Source organism: Zea mays, chromosome 10, assembly GCF_902167145.1.
Source record: "Zea mays cultivar B73 chromosome 10, Zm-B73-REFERENCE-NAM-5.0, whole genome shotgun sequence".
Classification (NCBI taxonomy): Eukaryota; Viridiplantae; Streptophyta; class Magnoliopsida; order Poales; family Poaceae; genus Zea; species Zea mays.
In genome coordinates, this window is record NC_050105.1 from 89520311 (window position 1) to 89531791 (window position 11481).

General features: G+C 52.5%; 1 protein-coding gene across 2 annotated transcripts; it reads left to right on the plus strand.

Moving 5' to 3' along the window:
- Positions 1–3136: 3136 nt before the first annotated feature.
- Positions 3137–5987, plus strand: LOC103641361 (transcription factor APG). Of its 2 annotated transcripts, XM_008664716.4 has the most exons (5): positions 3140–3509; positions 3599–4475; positions 4581–4673; positions 4779–4844; positions 4988–5987. In XM_008664716.4, coding segments are annotated over exons 1-5 (1494 nt in total). In that variant the 5' UTR covers positions 3140–3507; the 3' UTR covers positions 5444–5987. The 2 variants fall into 2 exon arrangements, with proteins under 2 accessions (XP_020401580.1, XP_008662938.1); XM_020545991.3 differs by having other exon boundaries at positions 3137–3509; positions 3599–4673.
- Positions 5988–11481: the final 5494 nt, after the last annotated feature.

Sequence of the window (11481 nt, forward strand, 5' to 3'; positions counted from 1 at the left end):
ACCCGACCTGGGCGCGGGACGAACACGAAGGCCGCGGGATTCCCACCTCTCTCACGCCGGTCTCTGGTCGCCTCGCTCTCCCCCCTTCGCGCTCGCCCTCGCGCTCGACCCATCTGGGCTGGGGCACGCGGCGACATTCACTCGTCGGCCCAGGGACCCCCCGGTCTCGAAACGCCGACAGGTAGCTATTGTTCGCATTTGCCTGAGAGGTCGTGGGTTCGAATCTCGTTGAGGTCATGACAGAACATGGGAATGAGCTGTGCAGGGAGGAGGGTGATGGCAGAACACGGAATGACATACTACTCTTACAGCCTTAACAAGTAGTTGAGATTTTATACTCTTTGTGTGTTATTAAATGATATATATGAATTTTTTCTGTATATAACATGCAGAGGGCCAGTGACATATAAGGAAACTAAAATTCACTTAAATATGTAATGATTTTAAAATCTTACATTAAATAAAATTTTTCCCCGTTCTTTAGTACCATATCCTACGTTCTACGTTGAGTGGTTATGGAAAAGATTAAAGCAACCCATATGCGTGCGACACAGCGGAGACGAGGGAAGACGTGGTCATGGTACGTAAGCTCCATTATATTCTGACATATGTTCTCGCACCATTACAACTAATTCATTTCGATTTTGTGTATATAACCTCACAAAAGCAAGCCATCGCGCGCGACGAGCGGCTTCGCACCATTAATTACAACTAATTCATTTCGATTTTGTGTGCAATGAATAATGGCGAGTTGACCCAACATGATAAAAGGTACTTAGTGTTTATAGACGATTGAACTAGATTCTGCTAAGTATACTTGTTAAAATCAATAGATGAAGCATTACATCATTTTAAAATTTATAAAGTCGTGGTAGAAAATTAACTTGAGAAAAAAAATTAAATCGTTACGATCTGATCGAGGGAATAATATTTCTTAAATGAGTTTTATGAGTTCTGTGCGGAGTATGATATTATCTATGAGAGGACAACGCCGTACTCACCACAATCCACTGAGATCACTACAAGAAAGAATCAAACTCTAACTGAGTCCATTAATACCATATTAGAGACAGTGGGACTATCTAGGGGAATAATGGGGTGAGGCAATTACAACGACGTGTCATGTCTTGAATAAAATACTCGCAAAGAACAGACAAATTACACCATTTGAAGAATGGGAGAAAGAAGATATTAAATATATCTTACTTGTAAACATGGGGTTGTTTGGCCAAGGTTAATTTGTCAATCAACAAGAAACTAAAAAAACTTGGACCAAAAATTGTGCATTGTGTCTTTCTTGGATATGCTTTTGACTGCATAGCAACCATTAGCCTCTTAATTTTTAAGTTAGGGGAATGAGTACTTCCCTTCTTTAAACTGCTTTGGGGCCCTGGTCCCTTCTAATGGACCAATGAAGTCAAGCAAGCTTTTTAAAGGATCAAGGAATATTTTTACTTCTCCCTTGGTCATGGTTGCCTCAAAACAAGGTGACCCCCTTCTATATATATCGCTATGACTCAAGGTGTAGTTAGCATGGTCCTTGTCATTGAGTGTTAGGAGCCTCTGGCCACTCCTAGGTCTACCTGTGAACACTTGGAGCCTAGGGTTCTCCTGCTGGGGTACTAAGTGGATATTGGGAATCCTTGATCGCTGGCAAGCTCTCCCATGAACACTTGGTATCTTAGACATCTTAGAGAGTGACTGGTGAATGTTGGGAGACCTTGGCCACTGTTATACCCTCTCGTGAATGCTTAGGGCCCTAAATGAACCATGGAGCCCACAATGAATACCGGGAGGCCCTAGCCGCTGCCAGGCTCTCCCGTGAACACTTAGGGACCGAGGATAGACTAAACACCCATAGGGAATGTCGAGATCCCCTAACCATCGCTAAGTGCTCCGTTGAACACCTGCCTATATCCATTCTCCATAAAAATCTTAGGAAATGTAATATTTGAACCTTGCACTACCATTATGTAGCACGACCAATGACCCTCGTTGAGCAACAACATCAACACATTGTGTGCCCTGCTCTTCCCACAATCATTCATCCTTAAATGAGAAATCACCATTGAACTTTTTGTTAAGGAAACATTTCTAGTTCATCCTTCATATTCTCAAATATATCTTATTTTCTAACAATTCCTCCATGAGACAAACGAACTAAATAATACATCTCTAAAATCATTTAAGCAAACTACATCAAGACTACGAAAATGTTATAATGAATTAAACATGTTGCTACTAAATAAATAGAACCTATACATACTAACTTTGATGTTATTTATCAAAATAGTTTAAAAGGGCCAATTTTTTTACAAAAAAACTAATGTTAACCTAAACTAAACATAAAGAAAAACTAAACCTAAACCTAGCCTAAACTAAACCTTATCTAAACCTAAACCTAAGTCTAAACTGATAATACCTAAACTAAGTAACTAACTAACTCTAACATCTAAAGTACTAGCCCTTGCTATCAATTATCATTCAAATAACAAATTAAGAATAGAAAAATATACCTTACCTACAAGATGAGGAGTGGTGGACATAGATTCGGAGGGGCAATCGTCTAGGTGGAGGGGTGCTAGAGGGGTGGGGTTAGGTAGGAGGTAGGAGGGTCGCGCGTAGGGACAAGCCTAGCATCGATGCAATGGCATGGGAGCAGAGGGAGGGTCAACGAGAGAGAGCCGATGTTGTGGCAAGATGGACAACACCATTGATCGGTGCGTGGCTGACCTATCATGTTGATAGGTCAGCTGCGCTAGGTAGATCGGTGTTAGGTAATTTGACGCGCCCAGATAAATTAGGGAGTTTGAGGCCCAACACTGGTGGTGGTCGCGCGAGCAAATGCGGACGAGGACTCTCTACATTATAGCGAACCTTTTATAGTGACTTGCTAGGGATACAAGAGCTGAAAAAAGGCTAAATTTACTGTTGCTTGAGAGTGAGTCTTAGACACGTGAAATTTAGCATCTCCCTTTGTACTAATATTTGTTAGAAAGGAGATGGTTAAGCTGGATAGCATGTTTTGCATTATAGAAGAGTGCAGTATCTGCTTTTTTCACTAAAAACCTAACTATCCACAGGCAGCCAATAAGCAGATGTCTGCAAGTCGGAAACAAGCGTTTTATTTTGTGTGGTGTATACTCCATATCGGATACCCCAGGCCCCAGCCAAGCGCGTGCGCTGCCGTTGCCGTCGCGCGCCCCACCTCCCGTCCCCTCCGCAGCGCTCCGCTTCTTGGAGACCCATCCAGCATCTACCATCACTGGCCCGTCCGTAACGGCGACACCTCCTCGTCCTCGGCTCCTGCTTCTACGGCGGTAGGTAGGTGCCGCGTCGGCGCGTCGCCTTCCTTCAACTGCGCCTGCCCGCACCGCATCTCTTCTCCTTGCTCCATCTCCCTACTGCTCCAGCTCCTATCCTCTTGGCTCCGCCCGTCCGCGGTCCGCGTGTGTGCGCTCCATCCTTCTCCACCACCTGTCGCCGGGCCAACCGCACCGCCCTCTGATGTCAGTGCCTGCCCGCACCATTTCTCGTTCTTGGTTCCATCCAGAGGTTAGCTCCGGATTCTGATGCCCGTTTCGATTTCCATCTGTAGGACTGGGCCGGGCGAGGAGCTGGCCGAGCTGCTGTGGGACCGTGGCCCGGCGCTGCGGAGGGCGCCGCCGCCGTTCCAGCCCTTCACCTGCAGCGCCGCCGGCAGCAGCAGGTCGCAGGAGCTGAAGCGGCATGCCTCGGACACCACCAAGGCGTCAGCGTTCGTGACCGCCGTCTCCGTCCCGCTGGGCACGCACGACGCCGGCTCCGGGCTCGGGCTCGCCGGCCTCCCCGTCCACGACGACGACGACGCCGTGCCGTGGTTGCATTGCCCCGTCGCCGACGACGGCGACGGCGACACGGCGCCGCTGCCGCCGGAGTTCTGCGCCGGCCTCCTGTCCGAGTACTCGGAGGTGGCCGCGCCGGCGCCGGCCTTCCACGCCGCGGCCACGCCGCCGGCCGAGGCCGCGGCCAACAAGCTGGCCCCGCCGAGCGCCGCCGGCGGAGGGGAGGGCGTCTTGAACTTCACCTTCTTCTCGCGGCCCCTCCAGCGACCGCAGGCGGCGGCGGCGCCCGCCGCCGCGGCCGCGAGCAACCCCGTCGAGTCCACGGTCGTCCAGGCGGCAGCGAACCGGCTGCGGAGCACGCCGCTGTTCTCCGAGCAGAGGATGGCGTGGCTGCAGCCACCCAAGGCGCCGCGCACCACAGCGGCAGCGGCGGCGCCACCTCCTCCTCCGCTGGCGCCTCTGCTCCCAGATAGCCGCCATGGGGAGACGGTCGGCACGGTAGCTCAACCTCAGCCCCGGTCGCAACCAGAAGCAAGACCTCCGGATGCGGCGGCGGTGACGACCTCTTCGGTCTGCTCCGGCAACGGTGGTCGGAGCCAGCTCAAGAGGAGCCGCCACCTGGCCGCGGACTGCTCGGTCAGTCCGGACGAGGTAGTAATAGCATGCCCGACCAGGCGACCACGCTCGCCACTGCACCCATTGATCCAATCCAATATCCCCGCGCCTCCATCCATGTATCCTTTCTCCTATCTGCAGGACCTGGACGACGAGCCCGGCGCGACGAGGAGGTCGGCGGCGCGGAGCGCCAAGCGCTGCCGCACCGCCGAGGTGCACAACCTGTCGGAGAGGGTACGCGCCGCTCGCTCGCTTCCCCTCTCCTCCCTGCACGCTCTGGCAATGAGCACATGCATGCCATCTCACTGACCAACCTTGCTACGTGCGTTGCACTTGCAGAGGAGACGGGACCGGATCAACGAGAAGATGCGCGCCCTGCAGGAGCTCATTCCCAACTGCAACAAGGTCTGTCTGTCTGCTAGACTGAGCATGAGCTGCTGCGTCGTCATCGTTCATCCACACGTACGACACGAGGCGACGATGTGATGACTGATGATGACCCCGCTAACGCAACGCATCATCCGCTCGACCGCTCCTCTTGCGTGCAGGTCGACAAGTCGTCGATGCTGGAGGAGGCGATCGAGTACCTGAAGACGCTGCAGCTGCAAGTGCAGATGATGTCGATGGGGACCGGGCTGTGCATGCCACCGGCGGCGATGCTGCTGCCAGCGATGCAGCAGCAGCTCCTGCACCACCACCCCATGGCGCACTTCCCCCATCTCGGCATGGGCCTGGGCTTCGGCATGGGCGCGGCGGCGGGGTTCGACATGCTCCCGTTCCCGTGCGTCGCGGCCGGCGCCCACTTCCCGTGCCCGCCGGGGGCCATGTTCGGCGTGCCGGGGCAGGCGATGCCCTCGCTGCCGGCGGCGTTCGCTCACATGTACGGCGCTGGCAGTGGCGCCGGGCCGGCTGGGCAGACGGAAGCTGCTGATGCGGCTGCTCCTGCACGGCCAGGAGAGGCAGAGCAGGGTGATCAGCAGGTGCAGCACGCGAAGCAGACGTGATGGCGAAGGCGACGAGGCGGCTGCCCCCCGAACATTCCCGTTTGGTTTTATGGTGATTATGAGAATCTACCCATCAAAATCTGCTAAGAGAGAGCCAAACAAACAGGATATTACACCTTGGATTCTGTGCATTATCTCACAATCAAGGTTCAAGTTGATTTTCTTGGTTAATGTGTAGAATCCAAAAATCGGAACCAAACGGCACAGAGTCCTTTCTTTTGGTTGCTCTGGTGTTAGGTGAGATGATAAGAGATGCGCGCGCATGCATGAAGTGTTTTTTACCCAGCTAGCCGGCTAGCCTGCTATACCTTGCCTCGTAAACTGTAGGAGAATGTAGAGGAACGCTTGTTTTCACCCATGAGACTGGTCTTTGATGTTTCATGAGCAGAAAACGCCGTCCCCTGCACGGAAGCTGGCCATCAAGATTCAAGAATTGACATGGTGGTGTTTGGTTAAGTATTTATAATTTGATAGGTAACTGATAACACTAAACTATGTTTGTATAAGTCCAATCGTAATGAAATATTCCCTCCGTTTCGTTTTAGTTGTCGCTGAATAGTGCAAAATTGAACTATCCAGCGACAACTAAAAAGAAACGGGGGAGTATCACGCTAAGAACTAGTATCTGACATTGGTCTACTCAAACTTGTTGCCGCTGGTACTTAGTGTAAATTATTATTGTTGCCATTTATATTAGGGAAATTTGGATCCATACCATTAAAAGATCACCACTTTGGATCTATACCATTACTATCTCACTTACATGTGGGTCCACATGAGTCAATGACATGTGGGGTCCATGGTATATATCTAAAGTTTGGATCTTTTAATGGTATAGATCCAATTGTTCCTTTATATTATATTTTGTGAACTATAACAGCACCTAACTGTCCTCTATTGTCTTTGATCAGTTTGTAACTTGTTATGCCAACCACTCGCACGTAGTAAAAACCTAACGATCCAGGCAGGAACAGAGTATGGAACTATTGGATGGGTTCATACATACATGATGCATGTACTGTACTCTACTCATTCCGTGTACCCATACTTGGACAGGGCAAAAAAACCCGAAACCCGAACCTGGAATACCCGAACCCGAAATACCCGAAACCCGAATTTTGTTCGGGAATTTTGGGTAGCAACTTAAAAAACCCGATTTTATTTCGGGTAATTCGGGTATCACAATCGGTTACCCGAATTACCCAAACTTTAATGTGTCATGTACTCAGGTCATGCTTAATTATTAATTTGTACATCTATAATTATGTGTAAGTGTGCATAACTCGTGATTGTAGATTGCTTGTGTTTTATATGTTCATGTATATCATTATTCAAACTATATTTTTATACTAATTTAATAGGGTGTATGTGTTTTTATGAAGCCCACACAATAGTACAGGTAGTTCGGGAATACCCAAACCCGAACCCGAAATTCTGGGTACCCGAATTTTCGGGTATTGCAAAACCCGTTGTAATTTTGGATATCGATTCTCAAAATCCGAAATTTTAAAAACCCGAATTACCCGGCCCGAAATTTTCGGGTAACCCGAACGCCCACCCCTACCCATACTACTACACCCCGCCTGCCTCCAAATCCAACTGCCTCCAAATCCAACTCATCGTCATGATGGTGATGATGGGCGTGGGCATGCCGTCCGACCGTAAAGACCAAAAACTGGTGCCCGACCATGAATAGGCTGATCATTTGGCTCTTGAATATATATTCAAGCAACAATCATAATTAGTAAAAACGCTAAACTTTTAATTCATCTGATTTAATTAAAAACCTAACGTGGACCGACGTCCATGCGATACCATGGCTCCGCTCCACCCTACTTCTCACCGTACGATCAACCACACCAACGCCTGCCCGCAGATCCTGCCCACACCGCGCCCCCCGCCTCACCATGCTCCCGCCCGCTCGTCCCGCCACGACTACCGCCCCTGCTCCGCCTGCCAGCGCTGACCCCGACCGGGAGGCATAGTCACGGATCGTCCGAGGCCAACCTCGGGAGGTAACTGTTACAACCCATAACGCCTGCCAAGGGTCGACGTGGCGCAGAGGAAGTAATAATGGCGTTGGGGCTCTACGCCACCCATACCGCTTGCCATAAAGGACGAAATCAGGGAATCCCAGACGACCGAGGCGCAAGGTGACAATCATGATTTATTAGGGTGAAACTTCTCGTTTTACCATGGCTCAATAGCTCCTTCTAAAGAAAGGAGCCGGTAACCGACCCCCACCTTGGTCTATAAAAGGGGAGGGTCAGAGATGGACACAAGGAGGTGGACACGAGAGACACACAGACGGACCGGAGGACCCAGAGAACCACTGAGGCCAGAGCCGATGAGCGAATCACGACGACATCCAAGGCTTAGCAGAGAGCTCTAGTGTCGTATTCCTTAGGTCTAGCCACACACAAGAGACTTGGGAGCTCTTCTTTCCTCTCTCGACCACTAGCAGGTTCGAAACACCAACACTAGGCCAACCACCCTCCCATGGAGAAGTCAACAGAGAATGGTGGTGTTGTTCACTTGTTTTTGGTAACTGTATAGAACCAAAAACAAGGCAACACAATATTAAATAGTAGGGACCTTCGTCTTTGGGGCATTAATGATCCAAGAACGAAGGTAGTGAGGGACACTTGTTTTGGAATCCTTGGGGGTGTCAAAAATAATTTAACATGAATTTATACGCTACCTGTCTCTTCCTTCATATGACATCTTTCCGAAGGTCATACGAAGGAAGAGGGTGGCAAATACAGAATGTTTATATAACTAACTAGAATAGGTAATAAAGAACAAGCATTCTAACTTATCTGCATATTCATTTCAACTTCCATTCCTAGTGATTGATAAATAATTATAAACATACCTTTGGTTTTACATGAATGAGAGAACGAAGGTTACGTCGGAAGCTGAATAAATGAGTGTTCCCTTCACTGGAAAAAAAGGTGAATCTATGGATGATATTGTTCATCTATTTATAGGGGAGATGTACAACTTCGCATGAAATTACAAGTGTATCCACAAAGCTTGTACATATGATTTACAAATGACACAAGGGTAGTATTGTCTTCTATCTTTATCATCTTGACAACAAAATCTTGTGAACACCTTCTTCCGACCCTGTTTTGGCTTCTGTCTTCGTCTTCCCGTATTGTTATGATGAAGCTAATGCCTTCATCCCTTTCTTCATTTATTCTGAAGGTGCCTACTGTCGAAGCACCTGCAACACTTAGAGATGTATCGGGAAATAGTGGTTAACCATGTTTTTTAGGACCTTCAAAAGATGAAGGCCCCCAACAAACGAGTAATCCACTACAGAATAAAATGGCACATAACGGTGGTCGCAACATCGCTACAGATCTGATGAAAGGATGGAAAGTCATCAACCGAAGCCCTTCGGTATGTAGGAACCCTAGAGGACATGAAGCAATGCGATAAATCCCGACCCCCGCTCGTATCGTCCGACCCTTTGGAGTTGTGTAACGAGCTTTCCGTTTGCCTTGACCTATAAAAGGAAGAAGGGGGTCCCGGTCTAGGACATGTGCAACAAGTCAACACAAAGTAGCCAAACACTTGTAACTGCATTGAGCACTTCACACCACTCTCACTCCACTCCAGAGGCTTAGGCATCGGGATCTCCATCGACCAAAGTTTGCAATCCACCCTTGTTGGGGACCATAATTAGGGGTACCCTCAAGACTCCTAATCTCAGCTGGTAACCCCCATCAGCACAAAGCTGCAAAGGCCTGATGGGTATAATTAAGTCAAGGCTCGGTCCACTCAAGGGACACGATCTCGCCTCGCTCGAGCCCAACCTCGGGCAAGGGCAGCTGACCCCGGAGGATTTACGTCTCGCCCAAGGACCCCCTCCAGCAACGGACACACCTTCGGTTCGCCCGAGGCCCAGTCTTCGCCAAGAAGCAACTTTGGCCAAGTCGCCACGCCGACCGACCGTATCGCAGGAGCATTTAATGCAAAGGTGGCCTGACACCTTATCCTGACGCGCGCCCTTCGGTCGACAGAGCCGAAGTGACCGCAGTCACTTCACCGCTCCACTGACCAGCCTGACAAGAGGACAGCGCCGCCTGCACCGCTCCGACTGCTGTGCCACGCTCGACAGAGTGAGGCTGACAGCAGCCAAGTCCGGCCTCAGGCGCCATAGGAAACTCCGCATCGCCCGACCCCAGGGCTCGGACTCGGGCTCAGCCCCAGAAGACGACAAACTCCGCTTCGCCCGACCCCAGGGCTCGGACTCGGGCTCAGCCCCGGAAGACGACGAACTCCGCATCGCCCGACCCCAGGGCTCGGACTCGGGCTCAACCCCGGAAGACGACGAACTCCGCCTCGCCCGACCCTAGGGCTCGGACTCGGGCTCAGCCCCAGAAGACGATGAACTCCGCCTCGCCCGACCCTAGGGCTCGGACTCAGCCCTGGCCTCAGCCGACGGTCTCCGCCTCGCCCGACCCAGGGGCTCGGACTTGGGCTCAGCCCCGGAAGACGACGAACTCCGCTTCGCCCGACCCCAGGGCTCGGACTCGGGCTCAGCCCCGGAAGACGACGAACTCCGCATCGCCCGACCCCAGGGCTCGGACTCGGGCTCAGCCCCGGAAGACGACGAACTCCGCCTCGCCCGACCCCACGGCTCGGACTCGGGCTCGGCCCTGGAAGATGACGAACTCCGCCTCGCCCGACCCCAGGGCTCGGACTCAGCCCTGGCCTCAGCCGACGGTCTCCGCCTCGCCCGACCCAGGGGCTCGGACTCGACCTCGGCCTCGGAAGACAGACTCGACCTCGACCTCGGAGGAGCCTCCACCTCGCCCGACCCAAGGCTCGGACCGACCACGTCACAGGAGGCGCCATCATTACCCTACCCCAAGCTAACTCAGGCTACGGGGAACAAGACCGGCGTCCCATCTGGCTCGCCCCGATAAACAAGTAATGATGGCGTCCCACATGCTCCATGACGACGGCGGCTCTCAGCCCCCTTACGGAAGCAAGGAGACGTCACCAAGGACTCGACAGCCCCGACAGCTATCCTTCCGCCAGGCTCCAGCGCTCCTTCGACGGCCACGACACCACACGAACCGGGTGCCAAAACCTCTCCGGCTGCCACGACGGCATGTACTTAGGGCACTAGCTCTTCTCTGCTAGACACGTTAGCACACTGCTACACCTCCCATTGTACACCTGGATCCTCTCCTTACGCCTATAAAAGGAAGGTCCAGGGCCCTCTTACAAAGGGTTGGCTACGCGGGGAAGGACGGGACGACGCTCGCGTAAGCCTCTCGCTCCCTCCCGCGTGGACGCTTGTAACCCCCTACTGCAAGCGCACCCGACCTGGGCGCGGGACAAACACGAAGGCCGCGGGTTTCCCCTTTTACGCCTGTCTCCCTCCGGCTTCTTCCCCCCTTCGCGCTCCGTCTCGCGCCGACCCATCTGGGCTGGGGCACGCGGCGACAATTTACTCGTCGGTCCAGGGACCCCCCGGGGTCGAAACGCCGACAGTTGGCGCGCCAGGTAGGGGCCTGCTGCGTGTTGACGAACAACTTCCCGTCAAGCTCCAGATGGGTAGTCTCCAGCAACCTTTCTAGCCCGGGACGGTGCTCCGTTTCGGGAGTCTTGAGTTCATGTCCCTCGACGGCAGCTACGACATGACACTCCTTCCCCCGCCGCGCGACAGCGACAATGGCGGTCGACAACCCGCCCGCCGGCGGCGGAATCGACGACGTCTTCCTCACGTGGCGGAAGAACGACTTTCGGGTTTGTCCCGTCGCCTCCCCCACCGGCGGAGGAGGAGGCGAGGCAACCAAGGCCAAGCAGGAGGCGGCACCTCGTCGGCTGTCGAGCGAGTCGATGGCACCGGCGCCCCAACAGGGGACACGTCGGGCATCGACCTCGCGTCTGAGACGAAGACGAGCGTCGTTTCCCCGCAACACGCCAACTCCAAGCAAACGAACGACACCAGCATGCTTGCAAGGGACTTGCTGGGCGTCACCCTCGTACCTGAGACGACGGTGCAGTCTGCCCCT

Coding starts and splice junctions, on each gene's coding strand:
- LOC103641361 (XM_020545991.3), top strand. Junction 4,674..4,778: donor TGCACAACCTGTCGGAGAGG/GTACGCGCCGCT, acceptor TTGCACTTGCAG/AGGAGACGGGACCGGATCAA. Junction 4,845..4,987: donor TCATTCCCAACTGCAACAAG/GTCTGTCTGTCT, acceptor TCTTGCGTGCAG/GTCGACAAGTCGTCGATGCT.